Genomic DNA, 26,025 nt, shown 5'->3' with positions numbered 1-26,025 from the left:
ACACTTCCTTTACAGACTTCCACCTTACTTAAGCTATTTTTATTCTGTGGTTTTTTTATTATATGCAGGAAAATACAATTCATAACTAATAAATTTCAATTAAATTCCCCATGTAATTTAATCTGGTCAAAGTTGGTTTCTGCTATTTGCAATGAAAAGAGTGCCAACTAAAATAGATGGCACAGGATTCATTGTTATAAGGTCAAAATTTGATATTCCTTGTTTTACTTACTTTAAGACTTATTGTCAGGACTTCCCTGGTGGCACAGTGGTTAGGAATCTGCCTGCCGATGCAGGAGACACAGGTTCGATCCCTGGTCCAGGAAGATCCCACATGCCGCAGAGCAACTAAGCCTGTGTGCCACAACTACTGAGCCTGAGCTCTAGAGCCTGTGAGCCAGAACTACTGAGTCCACGTGCTGCAACTTCTGAAGCCCAGACACCTAGAGCCCGCGCTTCACAACAAGAGAAGCCACTGCAATAAGCAGCTCTCGCACCGCAACCAAGAGTAGACCCTGCTTGCCGCACCTAGAGAAAGCCTGCATGCAGGAACGAAGACCCAAGGCAGCCCAAAATAAAACAAAATTAAAAAATAAAAAGATAACAAAAAAAGACTTATTGTCAGTGAATATTGAAGAAAGTACATTTAATATTATATCTTTATTCAATGATTTTAAAAGACAGAATAATCAATGATTAAAAATATACTGGAAGAGTGGATAGCTGTCCAAGTTTCTTCCACAAGTAAACATCACGAAAATAAATGAAGAGTCAGGATTTCTCTAGATTAAAAGCAAATTAAGAGACTTAGAGACAGCAATTCCATGTAAGTTGTGGACTTTGATTGGATCTTGACTTGCTACAACCTTGGCATTCTGAAAACAGTTGGGAAAGTTTGACTATGGTATAGGCTGATATTAAGGAATTAATGTTAATTTTGTTATGTACAACTTAAGGTATTATAGTAGAGAAAAATGTTCTCATTTTTTAGAGATGAATACTAAAGTAATTAGAGGAAAGTAAAATATTATTTAAGATTCACTTAAAAATTCTAGCAGACAAATAGATGGAGAAAATATGGAAAAATGTTAACACTGAATATAGGGTCTGGATATATTGGTGTTCATTATACTATTATACTTTTTGATATACTTGAAATTTTTCATTATAAGAGGTATAAAAATGCAAAAAAGGCTTTAGTTATTTTTACAGTTACAAAATAAACTTGATTAAAATGCAGCCAATAATTATGACTTAATTAAGTAGGATATTTGCTTTGTGATAATTGAAGAATTCAAGAAAGTTCTTTATGTCCACATCGTGTAAATTATTTCAATATTGTGGCCCCAAATTCTTTAATTGGTCTATTTCTCCAATTACTCTTCTCCCTTTCCCCAAAATGTAAACTGGAAGAGTGTGATCAACATGGCAGTGAAGCCGTGGAAGAGTCAATTAGAGCCCTGTGGATTTTAGAGCTGGCAAGGGAGAATTCAGCATGGAATAAAGCTGAAGTCTGGCCAGCCTCCATGTGTGCTGTAAGAATTCTTTGGCTGCAGCCCTGGTGTCCTAACATCTGAGGTTGCATCATTCTTCTCACAGTTGCTTCTGGCCCAAATGTCAACAGCATGTGATGTAAACAGGTCAGGATAAAGTGTATAAGCTGTCTGTCAAATTTTCTCTCCTTTCTTTCTCTCTCTCCCCCGCTCCCCCCAACTCCCCGCTCCCTCCCTCCCTCGTTCTCTTTTTCCTTTTTCTTTCTCCTTCCCTCCCTCCCTCCCTCCTTTCCTCCCTCCTTCCTTCATTCCTTCCTTCCTTCCCTCCCTCCCCTCCTCCCTTCCTTTTTCTTTCCTTCTTTTTCCTCCTTTCCTTCTCTCTCTCTCTCCTTGTCCCTCCTTCTCTCCCTCCCACCCTCTCTCCCTTCTCTCCACCCTTCTTTCTTTTCGTTTGTTTATTTTGGAAACTCAAGCTTACATAGTTTCAAGACAGATTTTCCCCCAAGGGTTTTTCAGTTCCCTGAAGGGTGGAAAAAGTATAAAGACCTGCAAAAAAGACCATTTCAGAAGTAAAGAATACAGTGAAAGTGAGAGGCAAAAGATTCAATTAGTGGTAAAATGTTTACTTTTCCTGTGCTGCTTTGCTATGAACCCTTCTTTCCCTGAAGCCCTCACATGTCTTCCCAGAATTGTCAGTCAGAGATCTCCCGTGCTTGTGTTGCTTAGGTGGAATTGCAGCAGGGAGCATGGAACACAGAGGGACTGAATAGGCTAACAATTGACGTGAGAATCTTGGCAACTGAAGAAAATGTTTTTAAAGGAAGCTGGAGGCAAATCTCTCCTAGAGAACTTAAGGAAGAACAGTCTCTGAACTTCTGCCTATGACTTCAATCATTTCTTTCCTACCATTCAGTTTCTAAGTCTTCTCTCATTTACATTTATTTAAAAGTAATTGAACTCCATCTTCTAATATCTCAAGGTTCCTTTGATCCTTTCCCAATATGTGACTACTCTCTTTGAAATAAAGTCCAGTGGACCAGCATTTTGCATCAGAGGGTCAGAGCAAGAGGTAGAGCTGGAAGTTTGAGGTCTGTGTAATTGGAGATGGTGATTATAATAGCTAAAGGGACTTGATTAGAGATGCCTCAGTGTTCTGACATGGCTGAAAAGAAAATATAGGTGAAAACTGTTTCCTTCATACCTGACCCAGCACAGAGCAACAGGTGAATTATTTTTTATAGATGGAAGCAAGGCAACCCTCCTGGTGTACCAGAAGATGCACGGTCCAAGGATATTTGGGATTCTGGAGAGCTCTCTTCTGCCCCGTTAGCTGAGAAATACCTAATGCAAAGTTGGTTGAATCATTGCCTTTCTGCCTTTATTTGACAGACTTTTCCCTGGTGTCAGCTTACTGGTAAGAAACCTGCCCTGAAATTCTACTTTCCTTGGCCTCCCCTCTGTTGAACTTTGTTGAGTAGAATGCCTGACTCCTGCCTAACTTGGCTGTCTTCATCCTGGCTCAGGCTGAAGCAACTGGACAGCTTGGCTCAGAGTCCAAGGAGTTAGAGACTGCAACCTTGTGGCTACCCTCCCCCTCCCTCACACGGCCTGTTCCTGCCCAGTCTGGTTTGTGAATAGTTCTTGGCAATTACCCCAGAGGAGAACAGAGCCACTAACAATAGCAACTCTCTTTTTAGCTCGAATCTCTTGGTACCCAGGACTGTGAACTTAGGAAAACCCAAAATAACCTATGTAATTACAGTGGGTTACCCTAACAGTCTATTTCTGCTATTACGAACCTTAGATGTCACTCCAGTAGATATTTAGCTGCTTGTAGTGGAAAGAGTACTGGGCTTATGGCCAGACAGACCTAGATTCAAGACCTAGCTCGGCTGTTTACTAATTTTATGACACTGGGCAAGCCACTAATTTGAACCTGTTGGAATTGAATGGGGCCCGCCTGTACATGTAAGTGCTTGGAAACCTGCAAAGTCTTATACAAAGTTAAACCATTGCTATTGGGAAATGGGATATAGTTTCAAGAAAAGAAGAAATTTAAGTCTTCAAGAAACAAATGAATCAACTTTTTTACCCTCTGTTCCACACCATGCTCAGTCTTAAAAACAAACAATTAAAACTATAGGTAGTTTCCATTTAAAGTTAGAGGCAGTCTTTCCCTTTTGTTTATGATGAAGTTGGAAATGGGGAAGGATTTGGCAGTTCCTTTCATATCAAGGAATGACAAAGCAAGATGAGTCCTTACACCTAGTAAGTATAGGAAAGAGTGTTATCCACTTAACATGCTAACTGTGCCAGTAAACTGGTTTTCTCTGAAGTTTAGCCATTATTTTTATCACTTAAATTTTTATTTTGTATGTAGGAAAAGAGATTGGTTCTTCAGATTTAGACATATTTTTGCACTCTCTCACTACTCTTGTATGAACAGAGCAGGACCCTGTGGGGCGCTACTGGGTACAAATCCTTTCCAAGTTTCTTGTTCGTAGGAAGTAAGCTTCATTCAGCCTCCTTGACCTTCTCTGAGTTCCAAAGGGCAGATTCAAACAGTGGCTAATCAGGGAAGGGAGGGAATGCAGAAAAAAAGGAGGAGCAGTCCTGGGGCAGGGTCATGGTTTTGGCCAAAAATGGCTTCTCTCATATCAAGAAAGCCAGGCCTGGTTCTCTTTCTCCAGGGATTCCCCCCACAACCCCAACACTATCTGCTTACACTGTTATTGCCCCTTTGGCAGACCCTATAGGTTTTGTGACAAAGACAGTGTGCTTGGGGTGAATTCACTGGACAGTCTATAAACACAGAAGGTGTGGGAGGTACACTGGATTCTTCTTCCCACAGTAAAGTCAGAGGAGGGGCCACATACAACTCAAGGACTATGTGATGGTTCTTAATGCTGACCTTGTGCTAATCCCCTTCTCCATGGAGCCCCTCTGCTTAAGGGGAGAGAAATAATAGAGGCAGAGAAAACAGAACAGGAGACCAGAAGGGTCTGTTCCCCCCTCTTCCTATAACTGAGCACATCAAAGACTTATAACCAGAAAAACTTTTGAGGTCAATCCAAGATCCCCTTGATGCAGGAATCCCCTCTATAGCACCTCTGTCAAATGATCTTTCTAGTTTTGTTTGAACTGGGACTAGGGAGAGCACTATTATAATACCCCCAGTGAGCGTCTTCACAAACTTTAAAAAAATTAATTAATTAATCAGGCTGCTCTGGGTCTGCGGCACGTGGGATCTTCGCTGCGGCATGCGGGCTGAAGCACGTGGACTCTTAGTTGCAGCATGCAGACTCCTAGTTGTGCCACGCTAACTCTTTGTTGTGGCATGCACGTGGGATCTAGCTCCCCGACCAGGGATTGAACCTGGGCCCCCTGCATTGGGAGTGCAGAGTCTTACCCACTGGACCACCAGGGAAGTCCCTTCACATACTTTTATTTTCTATACTTGTTCTAGCATTTCTGTAGGGATTGCTCAGTCAAGGGCATGCACATTTTACATTTTGATAGCAGGCAACAGATTGTGCATATGTTCACACACCCATGTTATAGTGATTAATACAAACGCAGGGCATGGCAGTCATGGTGTTTCAGGAAAACAAAGGTGGGGCACGTGAGGATGGTCATGTGCCAGGTCTCAGGTGAGTCCCTGGGAAGGGCCGCCAAGTGTGGGTCCTTGGCTTCGTGCAGGTAAGATTCAAGAGTGAGCCACAGTAAAGTGAAAGCAGGTTTATTCAGGGACATACACACTCCATAGACAGAGTGTGGGCCATCTCAGAAGACGAGAGGCTCCAGGGTACGGGTTGTCAGTTTTTATAGGCATGGGTAATTTCATAGGCTAATGAGTGGGAAGATTATTCCAACTATTTTGGGGAAGGGGTGGGGATTTCCAGGAGTTGGGCCACACCCCACTTTTGGACCTTTTAGGTTAGCCTTAGAACCGTCGTGGTGCTCACGGGTGTACTGGAAGTCACTTGTCCATAATCTTGGACCTAGTTGTTTCTAACCAGTTCATGTCATGTCCTCAATGGCTGTCATTCTTTTAAAGGTTGTTCCCTACCCCCTTCCTGTCTCAATGGGAAGGCAGATTACAGTTCAAACAAAGAAAGAACTCTCTAATGTAAAAAAAAATGGATCACAACAGATCACTTTGAGGTAGTAAGTGTTCAAGAAGAGACTGGAGAATCTGATGCTGTAGATGCATATAAGATTATGCTACCAAACACAGTTTGTGTGCCTGAGGCACAGTGAGGCCAAATAAACATTGCAGTTTGGAGTAGAGAAAGGTTTATTGCAGGGCCAAGCAAGGAGAACGGAGAACGGGTGGGGGACTTCCCTGGTGGTGCAGTGGTTAAGAATCCGCCTGCCAACTCAGGGGACACAGGTTTGAACCCTGGTCCGGGAGCAACTAAGCCCGTGCACCACAACTACTGAGCCTGAGTTCTAGAGCCTGCAAGCCACAACTGCTGAGCCCGTGCACCACAACTCCTGAAGCCTGTGTGCCTAGAGCCCGTGCTCCACAACAAGAGAAGCCACCACAATGAGAAGCCCTTGCACTGCAACAAAGAGTAACCCCTGCTTGCTGCAACTAGAGAAAGCCTGTGCACAGCAACCAAGACCCAATGCAGCCAAAAATAAATAAGTAAATGTATTAAAAAAAAAAAAAAAAGGATAATGAGTGGCTTGTACTCAAAAACCCTGAACTCCCTAGTAGCTTTTGGGGAAAAGTTTTTATAGGCAAAATTTGGGGTGAGGGCTGCAGGGTGTGTGCCTTTCTTCTGATTGGTTGGTGGTGAGGTAACAGGGTGGTGCTCCAGGAATCTTGCTCTCAGCCTGAAGTTGCCATTCTCCACCTGGGTGGGGGCCTTACCTCTGCAGAAGAGCTCAAAGATATTATATATTCCTTGAGGAGGAAGCAGGACCCTGCCCCAAGTCTGCACTATTGTTTCTTGACGGCCCCTCCCTTGTTTCTGTATTCCCTCTCTTCCCTGATTAGCAACTGTTTGAACCTGCCCTTTGGAACTCAGGGAAGGTCAAGGAGGCTGAATGATGCCTATTTCCTACAAACAAGAAACGGGGGTTGGTGGGGGGGCGGAATTCCCTGGAGGTCCAGTGGTTAGGACTCAGCGCTTCCCTGCAGTCAGGGGGCGTGGGTTCAATCCCTGGTCGGGGAAGTAAGATCCTGCATGCCACATGGCGTGGCAAAAAAAAAAAAAAAAAAAAAAAGAAATGGGGGACACGGAAAGGATTTGTACCTGGGATCCCCACAGGGTCCTGCTTGGTTTCAGTTAGAGCAGCTAATATCTAAGGAATGTCTGAAATCGGACATTGAGGTATACTCTGGAAAAGCACACTAACCTCTCCAATGTGGCAAGTCCCTAAGTGGTGGTGAAACTGTGCAACTCAGACTGAGACTTGAACCCATGCGCCGGGACTCGAACCCAGCCAAAACCCAGATTGGGACTTGAACCCATGCGCCGGGACTCGAACCCAGCCAAAACCCAGCCAAAACCCAGATTGGGACTTGAACCCATGCGCCGGGACTCGAACCCAGCCAAAACCCAGCCAAAACCCAGCCAAAACCCAGATTGGGACTTGAACCCACCATATTTTAACTGAGATCACACCTGGTCTCAGGACGTAATGAAGCTCAGGTTCTTTATGTCTCAGCACAGACAAAATTCAGAGGGAGACAAAGTGATAGGTAAGAAGTGGATTTATTTAGAGAGAAACACACTCCACAGACAGAGTGTGGGCTATCTCAGAATATGAGAGTGGCCCCAGGGTATGGGGTTGTCAGTTTTTATAGGGATGGGTAATTTCATAGACTAATGAGTGGGAGGAGTATTCCAGCTGTTTTGGGGAAGGGGTGAGGATTGCCAGGAATTGGGCCACTGCCCACTTTTTGACCTTATGATTGGCCTTGGAACTGTCATGGCGCCTGTGGCTGTGTCATTTAGCTTGCTGATGTGCTACAATGAGCATATACTGAGGTTCAAGGTCTAGTGGAAGTCGACTAGTCTGCCGTCTTGGACCTATTTGGTTCTAATCAGTTTACATCGTGTCTTCGGGCTATGTCATTCTTTTAAAGGTTGTGCCCTGCCCCTTTCCCTCCTATTTCAGTGGCCCATTGAGGATTGGGTTCTTTTACATGAAATTCACTTTCCAGGTGAGCCACAGAAAGCACTGAAAGCTTTGCAGCTTTTAAATGTTCCCCCAAACCCACTGGCTCCATCTTGCTGAGTTGCAGCAGAGATGTACTGCTGAGCTTTTCTCATCTCTGCTTCAGTAATAGGCATGTCCACCTGTGTTCCCAGCTCGGATGGCCTGGAGATCTCTACAACCCTTTATTGATAGTCTCAGGAAATAAATGGGCTTTTCCTAATAGGCTAAGGAGTCTTCCATGTGTCTGAAAAGATACAAACCTGCAGGTAGAAAAAAACGGCCACTGGCAAGCTTCAGGAATAGCTGCTGTTCCCCGCACTTCAAGAGAAGCAGCTTGGATAGCTCTGAAGTCTTTGTAGGCCTGAAATCCTTTCCTTTGATGATCTGGCCACGAACAGCACAATCTTCATAGCCTGTGGCTGGTCAGGCCAACAGCATGACAGCAAGTGGCAGAGAATACGGCTGGCAGATGCAATGTCCATGTCACCATTTGGACATGGTTGTGTACATCTATCAGGTCTTGCCTTTTGCTGATCTGGATGAAGTTGCTCTCAAACACACAGTCTCCTTCCTTGTCCAGCTGTCGCTGAAGTTCCCCTTAGAGATATTAAACCTGCCCACTGCACAGCCAGCCACTGTAGGAGTACCGCAGTGACATGGATTCACTGCTCATGGTTATAGTTTATCAAGAAAGCTCTGCCTCTGGATTTCATCCCCTTGAAGGGATCTTAATAGTTTTCTTTGCCATATAATAAATTGTCACAAACTTAGTGACTTAAAGCAACACACATTTATTACCTCACAATTTCCATGGGTTAGGAATTTGGGAATGGCTTTGATGGGTCCTCTGCTCAGGATCTCATAAGGCTGCAATCAAGGTGTAGGCCAAGGCTGGGGTCTCACCTAAAGCTTGGGGGTCCTCACCTAAAACTTGGGGTCCTCTTCCAAGCTCACAGGGCTTTTTTTTTTTTTCCCGGCTACGGCTTGCAGGATCTTAGTTCCCCCACCAAAGATGGAACCTGGGCCCTCCGCAGTGAAAGCATGGAGTCCTAACCACTGCACTGCCAGGGAATTCCCAAGCTCACAAGGCTTTTGAAAGAATTTATTTCCTTCAAGTTGCACAATTCATGGTCCCTCTATCACAGCTGTTTCCTTTACAGCATAAATCACAATTATTTTTTACCAGTGTATTCCTTGACAGAAAGAACTCACCATAGTGGTTTAGCACATAAGTGTTAAATGAATCAAGGATTATATATGGTTATTTGTAACCCATATTATTTTCTTCATTAGTTTGTTAGCAACTTGAGGGCGCAGCCCTGAATCATTTGTTTGTCTCCCTCCAGCAGGGTCTAGTCCAGCGCATGGTTTAGCATTACTCCAATCTCATTTCTGGGAAAAAAATCAGGTGCAAGAATAAAGGTGGGGACTTGAAAGCAAGGGAGGATGTGGCAAAGCAGAGTGAATCTGGGAAGAGTTACGCTGGAAGGAAATGGGAGAGACCAATAGCAAAAGTCAGCTACTTTTACTTAAATTCCAGCAACAAGGCTGTACCTCCTCACATGACGTATGCGGAAGCTGAAGACATGCTTCTCGCGAGAGGAAAGATGGACCGCGAGAAAGTGTACGTCTGTCCGTGCCCCGCCTTCCCTGAGCCCCACCCACTCCCTGTCCTCCCTCCCACCTTGAACCGGCCGCGTGTGACGTCGTGACGCGTGCGTGGCCGCGGCGCGGGGGGCGGGCCCGCGGCGCCGCGCCGGAGGAGGAAGTGGTGCGGTTGTTGCTCCCTCTGCGCCCGCCGCAGGCTCCCGGGGCGCGGAGTGGGGCCGCAGTCGCCGCCGCTGCGTCGCGCTCTCCAGCTGTTACCCTCCATGTGCCCGGGCTCCGTCGCTCCCCTTCCTCAGGCCGCCGCTTACCCCGGGGTCTATGGAAGTAATGGAAGGACCCCTCAACCTGGTGAGTGGCCCACAGAGGGTTGCGTCCGCCCTCGGGCTCCTTTGCCTCAGAAGCCCGGTCTCGACGTGCAGCTGACCCTCGAGGCCGGGGGGTGGGTTTGGCGCGGGTCGTCCTGAAGGCTGGGGGCGCAGGCAAGGCGCGGCCCTATAGCGGCTCCGGCCAAGGCACCGCAGACGGCCCCTCGGGGATCCCTGGGAAGCTCCCGCCTCCCATTTCCCGCCTCCCCCAGGCGCCACCTGCCTCAGGGCTCTGGGCGAGGGGCTCCCACCAGCGGGGGTGTCACCTCTCCAGGCCGGAGGAAATGCCTCCAAGCGCCACGTAACCACCTCTCTGCAGCCTGGAGAGGCAATGAAGCCGGCCCGGGCAGAAATGGTGTGTAATACTGGCTGTAACTTCCAACACAGGGTCTGAAGTCTGAGCCTCCCCACTGTGGAGAGATGGAGCATAAGGTGTCTGACCCCCGTTTCCCTTCACCCATTTCTCACCTGTATTCAGATGCATAAACAGAGACTTCCCCTTCTCAAATAAATTAGAGACAGCTGGGAAAAAAAGACGGGGCCATCCCTGTTTTTAGCTCAGTTTCAGCTCATTAGGCATCATGAAAATATGGTAGATGTTTGCCTTTCTCAGAAACAGCGTTGCTCCTCACTTATTATGTTTTTAGGCACCTCAGGTGTAGCGATTAAAACAACAACGAGAAACACGAGTTCCTTTCCACCTGGCCGCGGCATCTTTTGGTTTCCCAGAGAAGGCGTCTGTTTTGGATACAAAAGTTAGATTACTTAAAGTTGCAGACAGACAAGAGGAACTTTTTGCTGTTCAACTGCGATGATGGGATTGGAAAAAAAGGATGTGTGGAAAATTATTAGTTTCTCACGTTGGAACTCTGAGAACCCTTGTGTGGAACTGGATTTAAACCATTCTGTAGAGAAACAGTAGAGCCTGGAGGTTTAAGAGTATAGATTCGGGACCTAAACTGCTTGGATTTGAATTCTGACTTTGTCACTTGATAACTGTGTGACCTTGGGCAAATTAGTTGACCTCATTCTTTGTGGTTTGTTGTGAGGATTGAGAGTAAATAGGTGTAAAGGGCCTAGAACAGTACCTGGTACATAGTGAAGTGTAAGAGTTAAGCTATTATAATAATCAGACCAAAACTCTTAACTTAAAAATCTCACTTGTAAAATAAGGTTTGGACTTGGTGAGCTTAAAAAGTTTAAGACTCTAGGACCTAAAGCTGTGGTTCCCAGATGACTGGTGCCAGGTTAACCGCTATGACTGCCGTGCAGTTTTATTAGGTTATGCCCTGCCCCCATTGTTTACACTTAAAAAGAATCGGACTAGATTTGTGATTTTTTTCTTTTTTTAAAGCCAGGGAAATGTCTTGCAGTCTTCTTGTTTTTAAGGTGACATATAGTTGGCAATGAAATATAATGGATGGCTCAATACCGAAACTTCACCGGAATATTATTAGAAGTAACCAGCACTTTACAAAGTGCTTCAAAGTTCAAGTCTCCTTGCAAAATGACCATTGGTTCAGTTCCAGTTAACTTCACTTTATTTGGCTGCTTGCTGCAGCATAACCCCAGCCAACTGCCCCACTAGTGTGTGGTAGCTTATGAAAAGACTGGACCTGGGTGACAGTTGTAGGTGGAGCAGCAGAATGACCACTTTAGGAAAAATTAGTTAAATGATGGCAATGGTATTATCTTTTTATAGAGGAGAATTTTCAATAGTCTTGTTAAGGAGTCTAGCATAATTCCATAATCCAGCCAGAAAATTTATGTATCAGAAATTTGGCATCTTGAATTCTTAAACCATTTGAGATTTGAAAGATCTGAGTTCTAGCCTAACTGTTTGATGGAAGGTAACAGTGGAACAGAGATTAACATTTACTTGAATCGTTTTAACTGTGCTGCTGAGTACCAGTGACAGGCCTCTGAATTTGTCGTCACTCAGTTTTAGAAGACTGAGGTTTTTTCCTCCTCTGTTGTACTATATATCGTTGTAGCTTATTTATTTCATACATAGTTTGTACCCCCTTAGTCCCCTACTCCTATCTTGCCCTTCCCCCTTCCCTCTCCCCACAGGTAACCACTAGTTCTCTATATCTGTGAGTCTGTTTTTTGGTTACATTCACTGGTTTTATTTTTTTGATTTCACATATAAGTGATGTTGTACAGTATTTGTCTTTCTCTGACTTATTTCACTTTAGTATTATACCCTCCAGGTCCATCCATGTTTTTGCAAAGGGCAAAATTTCATGCTTTTTTTTACGTCTGAGTAGTATTCCGGTGTGTGTGGCTGTGTGTGTGTGCACATGTACATACACACACACCACGTCTTTATCCACTCATCTGTTAATGGACACGCAGGTTACGTCTATATCTTGGCAATTGTAAATAATGCTGCTGTGAACATTGGGCTGAATGATCATTTCAGATTAGTGTTTTTGTTAGAAGACTGAATTTTTTGAAGACTATCACATTCTTTTATGTCAGCAGATGTTCAATCCAGGATACAGTTGACTCAACATGAGAAATACTTCTCAATGCTGTGGTTTTGAGTGCTTTTGAACATCCCATTAGCATATACTACCTTTTTCTAATGACATCATACTGTAGTCAAATTGATTGCATAAGGACTTATTATAGTACCTAGATTTATAATCATGTGTCCTCAGAGCATCCTTGGAATTTAGTAAGAATTGCTTCCCAGTTTTACAGATAAATAAGCCTAGACAAATTTAGTAATTAGATCAGTGACTCAAATACATTATGGACCACACCTTATTTTATTTATCTATTATTATTTTAAAAATTTATTTATTCTTGGCTGCGTTGGGTCTTCGTTGCTGCGTGCAGGCTTTCTCTAGTTGCGGCAGGTGGGGGCTATTCGTTGCGGTGCGCGGGCTTCTTGTGGTGGCTTCTCTCGTTGCAGAGCGCGGGCTTTGGTAGTTGGGCTCATGGGCTCTAGAGCTCAGGCTTAGTAGTTGTGGCGCAAGGGCTTAGTTTCTCCGCGGCATGTGGGATCTTCCCGGACCAGGGCTCGAACCCGTGTCCCCTGCATTGGCAGGCGGATTCTTAACCACTGCGCCACCAGGGAAGCCCCGCACCTTATTTTAATATCATGACTTCTTCCTAGCAATGCTTCTGTATTAACATAAATTTCATTTCAATGTGGTCCTTATCGATATTGAATTATACATGGTGTGTCAGTATTTAGTACCTGTGCTCTAAGTTAGGTTTGCAGTAAGGGCTTGTAGGCTTATTGCCTCACAGTGATTTTTAAGATACGGAAGAGAGCAGTGTGAAATAGTCATTTTAATATGTAGTACAGATATTCTGGTTTTTGAAGTTGGTCAAAAGAAAAATAGGATAAATCATATTTACATTGGTGGGGGGAATAGCTAGTCTTTGGACTCTGAATAAGTTTTGTTGCATCAGTTTTTTTTCTTTTTGTCAATTTTTAATATGGAAAAATTCTAACATATAAAATTATTTAGTATATATTTAGACCTTTCTTTCCATACATTTAATATTGGCAATGCAAGTGCTAGTAGCAAATGTCAAAACTTGTGTGAGATAATTTCTAGTTCTTTGTTTTGTTTGCAGCCCATCTGGGAAGTGATGTCAGACTTTAATTTACACGTGACTGTGTCGCTCATGCTTTGCTTACCTACTCTGCAAACTCTGAGGACAGGGTCCATGTGACTGTGTGACCACAATTGTGTTCTATGTGTTTGGCCCTTTTAAGAGTGCTGAGAATATATATGTTTGTTGAGAAACTGAGCTGCTATTCAGAGTGCTCAACTCTTCTCATCTAAGGAAAGGAATCAGATATAGTCCAAAGAATGGCCTTGTACATATTGGGGGTTTTTGTAACTATTCCATGTTAGTTATATTGGCAATAAAAATAAAATCTTGTTACCCTGAAAAATGTCAAGGAAAATTTCATCTTGTCACAGACTAGGCTAGGCTAGCCTTAATGGAAGCACTCTGGGGTAAGGCAGTAGAGCACTAAGACATGTCCAATAATTACAGTGCTGGAGTTGGCATCAGGCACTGACATATTATTTGTTTTGTTTTCTTTGTAGCTGTATGAGATATTTCCCCATTTTACAGATGAAAACTTTTTTTACAGATCATTTTACAGATGAAAACTTCGATAGTTGGATTTGAAAGCAAGATCCTAAATCAAATATCTAATCTTTCCGATAGATCAGTGTTTGCCCATTTGTTTTGACTGTGATCCACAGTGAGAAATTTTTACATAATGACTAGTACACACATACCTAAGTGTATATTACTGCAGAGCTTGATACACTATGGATGTGCCTCCTGGAATTGTGCAAAATGCAGGGACACTCATAAATTTCACCGAAAACAAGACAAAAAAGTAAAAACCTGAAGCATCATATGCTGTGTGTGTGTGTGTGTGTGTGTGTGTGTAGTGTTATATATGATGCACTCTAATATTTACTATGAGAGCTTTTTAAATTCTGGTTGTGACCCATAGATTGATTTCAGGAGTCATTACTGGGTTGCGTCTTGTAATTTATCTTCACAGCAGATGGTAGCAGTTGTAAAAAAAAAAAAAAGCTAAAGTGGACTCTTACAGAAATTGACTTAAAATAAAAAAGGTTTTCCTAGATCTCTCTAACTTGAGCAGTTATCCTAAATACAGTTGCATCATGTTACTTAGACAGTTGATTCAGTACTTACAGTTAGGAGATACTGCTTGCCTTCAGGAGACTCACAGTCAGTTGATTCGGAAATGGGGAGTGAGTGACTTTTCTCCTTTGCTCTCCATTGAAGCACTACCACAAGGTTCAAGAGTACATTAGGTTTTCCTCTGCCACCTTATTGGGTTTGGTATGGTGTTCCTTTTCTTTTCATCTTTACATACAGTTTTCCCCAAGGACACAGAAATAAATAAATAGAAAGTAAAAGAACTTAATACTCTTTTCCTTTGGGAAAGAAGACAATGTTGAACGTGTAGTTTTGAGGCAGTTCAGCATGTAGTTCTTGGTGACGGAAGTCACTTGGTAATCTAGCTGTACTCAGGATTTTGTTGGTTGCAGGTGATAGAAACCCACTTCAAATTATCTTAAATCAAAAGGGATAATTTATTGGAATCAAAAGAAAGGTGCAGGAAGGGCAGGACTACAATGTAGATGGGTCTAAGAACCTGTGGGACCTGGGACTCAAAGATAATCAGATTTTCCCACTCTGCCTCTTCAAACTTTATTGCTTTACTCCTTCTCTCTCCAGATCTACATTTTCCACCTGGCGAACTCCTGAGTATCACATTAGTTATAGCCACTTAAAGCTTTCTTGACGTAACCTCTGGTCCTGAGTTTGAAAGTCTGTTGGAATGGTTCTTTTGGTGTCTAGGGGACGAGGTAATATAAAAATATGGCAGCTTCCAGGGGAATCTTATTGATTGCCTAGGAAGAAGAGCATTTCACAGAGAGGGATGGGGCATGTGGAAAGTGTTGGCTGTTTCTGGAGAGAATTCAGCAAGGGAGGAATTTGTACAGGGCACATGGAGTAAGACATTACTAAATCTGAAGCTTTTGTACTTTTTATAAAGGTTTTAGAATATTTTGTAGTATTGTGCTTTCATTTTTACTCAGGGAGTAGGAAACTGCTGGTTAAAATGTCCTCAAGATTGGATGGATGAAATAGTGAATGAAGTAAATGTACCAGTAACTAGTTTTCTGTGGCTCTGTATAGATGTATATACATATGTGTAGTTGTTTATCTAAGAATTTGATGCAGAGATTTATTCTGATATTTACTGTGAAATACAGTAATGTTCTCTTGGCATTTAAGAATCTTTGGGGGCTTCCCTGGTGGCACCGTGGTTGGGAGTCCGCCTGCCAATGCAGGGGATGCGGGTTCGTGCCCTGGTCCGGGAAGATCCCACATGCCGCGGAGTGGCTGGGCCTGTGAGCCATGGCCGCTGGGCTCGCGCGTCCCGTCCGGAGGCTGTGCTCCGCAGCGGGAGAAAAAAAAAAGAATCTTTGGTTTTGTTACCAACCCTCAGCATAACCTCTCCCATCCTTCTATCCAGCTAACTGTTCATTGATCCACCCAACATTGTGAGCAATTGCTGTCTATCAGGTACTGTTCTGGACATCAAGGATTTGACAGTGAATAGGACAAAGTCCCTATTCTTACAGAAGTTTTATCCCATTCTCTAGTTTTCTTTTCATCTATTGTGTTCTCTTTCTCTCTTTACCATCTTAAGCATAGTTATTTTGAGTTCCTTGCTATTCCAATACATGGATAATCTCTGGGTCTGTTTCTGTTGTCTTTTTCTCTTTGTTATCAGTGACATTTTCCTGCTTGACATGCCTAGTAACTTTATTGTGTATTACACATTGTGGATGATGTGTTGTAGAGATTCTGAATTTGTTATCCTCCTCCAAAAATGTTAAGCTTTGGCTGGCAATTAAAATACTAGCAGATCACCTTGATCCAGTCTAGGCTTGATTTTAGGCTTTTTCAGGGTGGGTCTATTTCAGCTTTACCCATATTGCCTAGAATGTAGTCCTTACTCCTAGGGCTAGACTTCGAGGTCTCAACTCAAGGCCCCAAGTATTCACCAAAGTTATCCTCTGTCTAGGCCCAAACTGCAACCTGTCTCCCCAACACTGTGTGGCTTCTGAATTCTTTGCTAAGAGGTTCTGCTAGGCTTCCTGGAATTGCGCCCTGTTCATGTGCAGCTTATATGTTGGGTGAGGACCTGAGAGGATTTTTGATGCATATTTTTAGAGTGTCTTCACTGCACTTCCCTCCAACCCTGGACTCCTCAAAATCTAGCCTTTTTGGTTCCAATCTCCATCTCCTTTGCCCAGTGAGATACTGCCTTCTGCTTGGGCTTTATTTCCTTGCACTCCATTTTTGAAAATGCACTCAGAAAGAAAGCCAGGGTGAATGCAGGTTTCACCTTGTGCATTTCCCTTATCTTAAAATGTAGCCTTCTGTTACTTTTTGTTCTGTGTCTATAAACTGTTGTTTTTATATATTTCGCCCAGCTTTGTAGTTGTTTACAGTTGGAGGGTAAACCAGTGCCAGCTACTCCATCCTGCCTGGATCAGAGGTACAAATTTCCATGAGAATTTCCAAAGAATTCTCAAAACACAATTAAGGCAGTTTATTGTAAACCCTAAATGCCAGAAAGTGCTTTAATATGAGATTGAGGTATCACAAAAGCTAATACTGCCAATATTCAGTGAAAGGTTATCACACCTCTGTAAGGATTGGCCAGTTACTTACGGCTTTCCGTATTTAAACATCTATTTCCAAGTAAAGTTTGAGGCAGCTTACAATAAAAGACAGATGGCATACTATTAAAATATTAGTTACCTATTGAGGTAAATTATTCCAAAATTTAGCAGCTTAAAACAGGACGTGTTTGTTTACTCACAGTTTCTGTGTGTTAGGAATAAAGGCATGACTTAGCTGGGTTCTTTGCTTCAGGGTCTTTCACAAAGCTACAGTCAAGTTGAGGGTCAGCTGGGGGTGCGGTTCCATTTGAAGGCTCTACTGGGGCAGGAGCTGCTTCCAAGCTCACTCACAGGGGTGATGGCAAGGTTTCGTTCCTTGAGCGGTTTTGGATTGAGCACTTCAGTTCCTTGCTGGCTGTTGGCAGGCCACCTCATTCCCTTCCGTGTGAGTCTTTCCTTGGGGCAGCTGACAGCATGACTCTTGGCTTCATTAAAGTAAGCAAGGGAGAGAGAATGTACCAAGGTGGAAGTGACAATCTTTTGTAACCTCATCACGGAAGTGACACCCCGTCACCTTAGCGGTATTCTGTTTGTTAGATGCATGTCACTAGTTCCAACCCACATTTGAGGAGGGGAGATTACATAAGGTTGTGAATACCAGGAGGCAGGGGTCATTGGGAGCCATATCAGAAGCTGCTACCACAATTGCTGATAGAAAAACAAAGAAAATAAGAACTGAAGCAACAAAGGATATTGAGACAGTATAATCCTTTGGGGCTACATCAAACTAAAAAGCTTGTGCCCAACAGAGGAAATCATCAACAAAATGAAAAGGCAGCCTACCAGATGGGAGAAAATATTTGCAAAGCATGTAGCTGATAAGGGACTAGTATCCAAAACAACAGAAAGAACTCACACAACTAAATAGCAAAAAAAAAAAAGCAAAAAATCTGATTAAACAGCAGGCAGAGGATCTGAATAGACATTTTTTCCAAAGAAGGCATGCAAATGGCCAACAGGTACTTGAAAAGATGCTCAACATCAGTAATCAGGGAAATGAAAATAAATCAAAACCACAATGAGGTATCACCTCTCAGCTGTTAGAATGGCTGTTATCAAAAACATAGGAAATAACAAGTAACAAGTGTTGGCGAGGATGTGGAGAAAAGGGAACCCATGTGCGCTGTTGGTGGGAATGTACATTGGTGCAAGCACTGTGGAAAACAGTATAGAGGGCCCTTGAAAAATTAAAAATAGAAATATCAGGACTTCCCTGGTGGTCCAGGGGTTAAGACTCTGCTTCCACTGCAGGGGGCGCAGGTTCAATCCCTGGTCCGGGAAGTTCTGCATGCCACACGGTGCAGCCAAAAAAAAAAAAAAAAAAACTACTGTACTATCCTGCAGTTCCACTTCTGGGTATATCTCTGAAGAAAATGAAAACACAAAAAACGTCTATTCAGATCCTCTGGCTGTTGTTTAATCGGGTTTTTTGCTTTTTTTGCTATTGTGTGAGTTCTTTCTGTTGTTTTGGATACTAACCCCTTATCAGGTATATGATTTGCAAATATTTTCTCCTATATGGTAGGTTGCCTTTTCATTTTGTTGATGATTTCCTCTTCTTGGCATAAGCGTTACAGTTTGATGTAATCCCACTTGTTTATTTTTGCTTTTGTTGCATTTGCTTTTGGTGTCAATTAAAAAATTATCACCAAGACTTATATCAGAGAGCTTTCTGCCTATATTTTCTTTGAGGCGTTTTATGGTTTCAGGTCTTATATTCCTTAATTCATTTTGAGTTAACTTTTGTGTGTTGTGTAAGATAGTAGTCCAATTTCATTCTTTTGCATGTGGCTATCCAGTTTTCCCAACATCATTTATTGAAGAGACTGTCCTTTGCTGGTTGTATATTCTTGGCTTGTTTGGCATTTGTTAATTAAACATTTATGCATGGGTTTATTTCTGGGCTCTATGTTCTGTTCCATTGATCTTTGAGCTTTTAATGCTATCGTACTGTTTTGATTGCTATAGCTTTGTAAGATAGTTTGAAGAGAAAGAGCGTGGTGCCTCTAGCTTTGTTCTTTCTGAAGATTGCTTTGGCTATTTGGGAACCTTGTGTTTCTATGCAACTTTTAGGATTGTTCATTTCTGTGAAAAGTGCCATTGGAATTTTGATAGAGATCGCATTGAATCTGTATTATTGCTTTAGTTAGTATGGGCATTTTAACTATTACTTCTTTGAATCCATTTCATCAATGACTTAATAGTGTTTGTGTACAGGTCTTTAACCTCCTTGGTTAAATTTACTCCTAAGTATTCCTTTTGATGCAGTTATAAATGGGATTGTTTTCTTAACTTCTCTCTGAAAATTTATTAGGGTATAGAAATGCAACAGATTGCTGTATATTGATTTTGTATCTTGCAGCTTTATACTAGATTTATTTATTCTAAGTTATTTGGTGGAGTCTTTAGGGCTTTCTGTATATAATATCTTGTTATCTGCAAATAGTGAACAGTTTTACTTCTTTCTTCTTTATTTGGATGCCTTTTATTTCTTCTCACCTAATTGCTGTGGCTAGGAAGCACTTCCAATACTATGCTAACTACAAGCAGTGAGAGTGGGCATCCTTGTCTTGTTCCAGATCTTAGAACAAAAGCTTTGAGCTTTTCACTGTTGAGTATTATGTTAGCCGTGGGCCTCTCATATATGGTTTTTATAATGTTGAGTTGTGTTCCCTCTATACCCATTTTGTTGAGAGTTTTCATCATGAGTGGTTGTTGAATTTTGTCAAACGCTTTTTCTCCTGTTGAAATGCTCATATGATTTTTTTAAAATTTACATTATTTAATATTTACTGAGCCAAATTTCCTCAATGTTCAAGTACCTGGTGATTTTTAACAACTTGGTTGTTGAATTAACTCTTTCCAGAAATGAACCTAAGCTAAGCAATTCATGAATAAGCTATGTTTCAAACTTGGTACCTTGGTTCTGATGTGTATATTTTCTGTGTCTACAGATATTGGTTTGATTATTTCCTGTTTCTTGTTGATGGAGGAGAATCAACTTTCCAAAATTATGCATGATTCTTTTAGAACTTCTTGCTCTCTTATGAATTTAAAGTAAATCCATTTTCTTTATCTTCTGATTAGTAATCTGTTGGTTGAAAAATACAAAATATTGGTATGGTCTACAAATGTTCTGATACAACTGAATCACCCTTTGAGTGACTAAAGTTCAGAAAAATTTACACTATGTTATCCACTGGAATGGAGAAATCATGTTGCAAAAGTGTGTGAGTGAATGAGTGTGTGTGTGCATGCATGTTTTACAGAAGTGCCAAACATTACAGAAGTAATTTCCCCACCTTAACTATTCAAGATAATTGCTCATATCTTAGGATTCCCATGGTGAGAAATGAATCAATCTATTTCCTAGATTAAGATCATTAAATGTTTTTTTCACACACACACACACACACACACACACACACACACACACTGTATTTTATTTTTACAAGAGATAAACTGACACCAAGCATTGTAAATGGATGACCACAACAAAAGCAACAGTGATTGCAATTACCAAACACGAAACACACTCATACTATGTCATAATATTGACATTCAGTCCAGGAATCCTGCACTGTAACAGCTCCTTTACTTTGCAGTGAAAATTGATTTGTATATTTTTTGCCTCTGAGTCCTTGTGGGATTTTTTTTTTCATTCAAACAAAGTCACAAAAATTATAATCATCCTCATCAGTTCACTCAGTCCCATGTAATTAATTTTTTTATCTTGATCTTTTGTTAGCACTTTTATGAATTCATCAGTTTTCCATTAGAGTTCTGAAAATGATTATTCATTCAGTTCAACAGTATAGTCAGTTACCAGAAACCTGTACTTGTCAGAGTCTTTTCCATGAATTCCTTGAAGATGAAACCCTTTTATAGGAACATTTTTTGCAAAAGCATCAGAGTACACCCAGAACTGTCTGTAAATGACAGAAGACTTAAAAATGACCACGGTTAAAGATTTTGATGAAAGTTCATAATAATGCAATTGACAAGGAAATTTGTTATTTCTGAGATATACATTTTAAAGTAATAACTAGATTTATGACTTATTATACCAGAACATATAAGATTTTTAGAAATTTCATGTAATGTCTGAACATTTAACATATTTCCATACAAATAACCCAAAGAAAATTTTGTATTTGTTGTGTTTTTTGTTTGTTTGTTTATACTGCAGTTTCTTATTAGTCATCAATTTTATACACATCAGTGTATACATGTCAGTCCCAATCGCCCAATTCAGCACACCACCATCCCCACCCCACTGGGGTTTTCCCCCTTGGTGTCCATACGTTCTCTAAATCTGTGTCTCAACTTCTGCCCTGCAAACTGGTTCCTCTGTACCATTTTTCTGGGTTCCACGTATATGCGTTAGTATACTTGTTTTTGATATTTGTTTTTCTCTTTCTGACTTAACTTCACACTGTATGACAGTCTTTAGATCCATCCACGTCTCAACAAATGACTCAATTTCGTTCCTTTTTATGGCTGAGTAATAATATTCCATTGTTTATATGTACCACAACTTCTTTATCCATTCGTCTGTCAATGGGCATTTAGGTTGATCCCATGACCTGACTTTTGTAAAGAGTGCTGCAGTGAACATTGGGGTGCACGTGTCTTTTTGAATTATGGTTTTCTCTGGGTATATGCCCAGTAGTCAGTTTGCTGGATCATATAGTAATTCTATTTTTAGTTTTTTAAGGAACCTCCATACTGTTCTCCATAGTAGCTGTATCAGTTTACATTGCCACCAACAGTGCAAGAGGGTTCCCTTCTCTCCACACCCTCTCCAGCATTTGTTGTTTGTAGATTTTCTGATGATGCCCATTCTAACTGGTGTAAGGTAGTTTTGTAATTGTGTAATTGTAGTTTTCACTTGCATTTCTCTAATGATTAGTGAAGTTGAGCAGCTTTTCATATGCTTCTTGGCCATCTCTATGTTTTCTTTGGAGAAATGTCTATTTGGTCTTCTGCCTATTTTGGGATTGGGTTGTTTGTTTCTTTAATATTGAGCTGCATGAGCTGTTTATATATTTTGGAGATTAATCCTTTGTTGATTCGTTTGCAAATATTTTCTCCCATTCTGAGGATTGCTTTTTCATCTTGTTTATGGTTTCCTTTGCTGTGCAAAAGCTTTTAAGTTTCATTAGGTCCCATTTGTTTATTTTTGTTTTTATTTCTATTACTCTAGGAGGTGGATCAAAAAAGATCTTGCTGTGATCTATGTCAGGTAGTGTTCTTCCTATGTTTTCCTCTAAGAGTTTTATAGTGTCTGGTCTTACATTTAGGTCTCTAAACCATTTTGAGTTTCTTTTTGTGTATGGTGTCAGGGAGTGTTCTAATTTCATTTTTTTACATGTAGCTGTCCAGTTTTACCAGCACCACTTATTGAAGAGACTGTCTTTTTCTCCATTGTATATCTTTGCCTCCTTTGTCATAGATTAGTTGACCATAGGTGCATGGGTTTATCTCTGGGCTTTCTATCTTGTTCCATTGATCTATGTTTCTGTTTTTGTGCCAGTACCATATTGTCTTGATTACTGTAGCTTTGTAGTGTAGTCTGAAGACGGGGAGTCTGATTCCTCCAGCTCTGTTTTTTTCCCTCAAGATCGTTTTGACTATTCGGGGTCTTTTGTGTCTCCATACAAATTTGAAGATTTTTTTTGTTCTGGTTCCGTAAAAAGTGCCATTGGTAATTTGATAGGGATTGCATTGAATCTGTAGATTGCTTTGGGTAGTATAGTCATTTTCACAATATTGATTCTTCCGATCCAGGAACGTGGTATATATTTCTTCATCTGCTGGTATCATCTTTAATTTCTTTCATCAGTGTCTTACAGTTTTCTGCATACAGGTCTTTTGTCTCCTTAGGTAGGTTTATTTCTAGGTATTTTATTCTTTTTGTTGCAGTGGTAAATGGGAGTGTTTCCTTAATTTCTCTTTCAGATTTTTCATCATTAGTGTATAGGAATGCAAGAGATTTTTGTGCATTAATTTTGTATCCTGCAACTTTACTAGTTTCATTGATTAGCTCTAGTAGTTTTCTGGTGGCATTATTAGGAGTCTCTATGTATAGTATCTGTCATCTGTAAACAGTGACAGTTTTACTTCTTTTCCAATTTGTATTCCTTTTGTTTCTTTTTCTTCTCTGGTTGCCATGGCTAGGACTTCCAAAACTATGTTGAATAATAATGGTGAGAGTGGACATCCTTGTCTCGTTCCTGATCTTAGAGGAAATGCTTCCATTTTTTCACCACTGAGATGATGTTTATGTGGGTTTGTTGTACATGGCCTTTATTATGTTGAGGTAGGTTCCCTCTGTGCCCACTTTCTGGAGAGTTTTTATCATAAATGGGTGTTGAATTTTGTCAAAAGCTTTTTCTGCATCTATTGAGATGATCATATGGTTTTTCTTCAGTTTGTTAATATGGTGTGTCACATTGATTTGCGTATATTGAAGAATTCTTGCATCCCTGGGATAAATCCCACTTGATCGTGGTGTATGATCCTTTTAATGTGCTGTTGGATTCTGTTTGCTAGTATTTTGTTGAGGATTTTTGCATCTATATTCATCAGTGATATTGGTCTGTAATTTTCTTTTGTTGTAATATCTTTGTCTCGTTTTGGTATCAGGGTGATGGTGGCCTCATAGAATGAGTTTGGGAATGTTCCTTCCTCTGCAGTTTTTTGGAAGAATTTGAGAAGGATGGGTGTTAGCTCTTCTGTAAATGTTTGATATAATTCACCTGTGAAGCTATGTGGTCCTGGACTTTTGTTTGTTGGAAGATTTTTATTTTTTAATTGATTTTGTTTTTGTCTGTGTTGGGTCTTTTTGGCTCCACACGGCTTTCTCTAGTTGTGGCGAGCAGGGGCTACTCTTGGTTACGGTGCGCAGGCTTCTCATTGCGGTGGCTTCTCTCGTTGCGGAGCAAGGACTCTAAGCATGTGGGCTTCAGTTGTTGTGGCATGCGGGCTCAGTAGTTGTGGTGCACAGGCTTAGTTGCTCCATGGCATGTGGGATCTTCCCGGACCAGGGCTTGAACCTGTGTCCCCTGCATTGGCAGGCGGATTCTTAACCACTGCGCCACCAGGGAAACCCTGTTGGAAGATTTTTAATCATAGTTTCAATTTCATTACTTGAGATTGGTTTGTTCATATTTTGTGTTTCTTCCTGGTTCAGTCTTGGAAGGTTATACCTTTCTAAGAATTTGTCCATTTTATGGCATGCAGTTGCTTGTAGTAGTCTCTTAGGATGCTTTGTATTTCTGCGGTGTCTGTTGTAACTTCTTCTTTTTCATTTCTAATTTTATTGATTTGAGTCCTCTCCCTCTTTTTCTTGATGAGTCTGACTAATGGTTTATCAGTTTTGTCTTCTCAGAGAACCAGCTTTTAGTTTTATTGGTCTTTGCTATTGTTTTCTTTGTTTCTATTTCATTTATTTCTGCTCTGATCTTTATGATGTCTTCCCTTCTGCTAACTTTGGGTTCTGTTTGTTCTTCTTTCTCTCGTTCCTTTAGGTGTAAGGTTAGATTGTTTCCTTGAGATATTTCTTGTTTCTTTAGGTAGGCTTGTATAGCTATAAACTTCCCTGTTAGAATTGCTTTTGCTGCATCCAATAGGTTTTGGATTGTCGTGTTTTCATTGTCATTTGTCTCTAGTTATTGTTTGATTTCGTCTTTGATTTCTTCAGTGATCTCTTGGTTATTTCGTAACGTATTGTTTAGCCTCCATGTGTTTGTGTTTTTTACGTTTTTTTCCCTGTAATTCATTTCTAATCTCATAGCGCTGTGGTCGGAAAAGACACCTGATATGATTTCAATTTTCTTAAATTTACTGAGGCTTGATTTGTGACCCAAGATGTGATCTATTCTGGAGAATGTTTCATGCGCACTTGAGAAGAAAGTGTAATCTGCTGGTTTTGGTTGGAATGTCCTATAAATATCAGTTAGGTCTATCTGGTCTATTGTGTCATTAAAGCTTCTGTTTATTTATTTTTATTTTGGATGATCTGTCCATTGGTGTAAATGAGATGTTATGCAGGTAGTTGTGATTCTGGTGTTCTCGCAAGAGGGAATGAGAGCACGTCCTTCTACTCCGCCATCTTGTTTGCTCCCCTTGCTCATGTGATTTTTATTCCTCATTTTGTTAATGTGGCATCACATTGGTTTTTGGATAAGTTTGATTTGTTGAACCATCTTTGTATCCCTGGAATAAATCCCACTTGATTTGCGAGTATTTTGCTGAGGATTTTTGTATCGGTGTTTGTCAGGGATATCGGCCTCTAGCTTTGTTTTTTTCCATTTGGTGTCCTTGTCTGTTTTGGTATCAGGGTAATGCTGGCCTTGTAAAATAAGTTTGGAAGTGTTCCGTATTCTTCTGTTTTTTGGAAGACTTTGAGGAGGATTGGTATTCTTTGAATTTTTGGTAGGATTCACCAGTGAAGCCGTCTGGTCCTGGATTTTTGTTTGTTGTGAAGTTTGTGATTACTAATTCAGTCTCCATACCAGTACGGGTGTACCTCATTTTACTGTGCTTTGCTTTATTGCACTTTGCAGATGTTGCATTTTTTTTTTAACAAATTGAAGGTTTATGACTACCCTGTGTCTTATTGGCACCATTGTTCCGACTGCATTATTTTCAAATTTATTGTTTTTTTTTAGACATAATGTTATTGCACACTTAATAGACAACAGTGTAGTGTAAACATAACTTTTATTTATTTATCTTTAAAATATTTATTTATTTGGCTGCGCTGGGTCTTAGTTGTGGCACGTGGGATCTTTGTTTCCGTGTGTGGGATCTTTTAGTTGCGGCTTGTGGGACCTTTTTTAGCTGCAGTATGCGGGCTCTTAGTTGCAGCATGTGGGATCTAGTTCCCTGACCAGGGATCGAACATGGGCCCCCTGCATTGGGAGCTCGGGGTCTTAACCACTGGACTACGAGGGAAGTCCCAACATAACTTTTACATGTATTGGGAAACCAAAAAATTTGTGTGACTCATTTTATTCCAGTATTCACTTTATTGCCGTGGCCTGGAACTGAGCTTGCAATATCTCCGAGATATGTCTGTGATTGGTTTGTTCAGATTTT

At 41.2% G+C, this 26,025-nt stretch overlaps 1 protein-coding gene and 1 non-coding gene across 4 annotated transcripts in view; one reads left to right on the top strand and one right to left on the bottom strand.

Moving 5' to 3' along the window:
- Positions 1-4,847: 4,847 nt before the first annotated feature.
- On the bottom strand, positions 4,848-4,920 carry TRNAG-CCC (transfer RNA glycine (anticodon CCC)). The gene has a single exon. It is a non-coding gene; the product is annotated as a tRNA-Gly (tRNA).
- A 4,499-nt stretch (positions 4,921-9,419) lies between these two features.
- NRBF2 (nuclear receptor binding factor 2) overlaps positions 9,420-26,025 on the top strand; it is a 47,947-nt gene continuing 31,341 nt past the window's right edge. For all 3 annotated transcript variants that reach the window (XR_003005939.1, XM_024765222.1, XM_024765221.1), the window contains exon 1: positions 9,420-9,623. Coding sequence is in view for 2 of the 3 variants with exons in the window: in XM_024765222.1 (XP_024620990.1) it covers positions 9,539-9,623 (85 nt within the window). In the remaining variant the exon portion in view is untranslated. The remainder of the gene's footprint in view (positions 9,624-26,025) is intronic.

This window comes from Neophocaena asiaeorientalis, unplaced genomic scaffold, assembly GCF_003031525.2.
Source record: "Neophocaena asiaeorientalis asiaeorientalis breed wild unplaced genomic scaffold, Neophocaena_asiaeorientalis_V1.1 scaffold183, whole genome shotgun sequence".
NCBI lineage: Eukaryota > Metazoa > Chordata > Mammalia > Artiodactyla > Phocoenidae > Neophocaena > Neophocaena asiaeorientalis.
The sequence above is the reverse complement of the archived record's forward strand: the minus strand, read 5'-3'. Positions and strand labels throughout refer to the sequence as shown.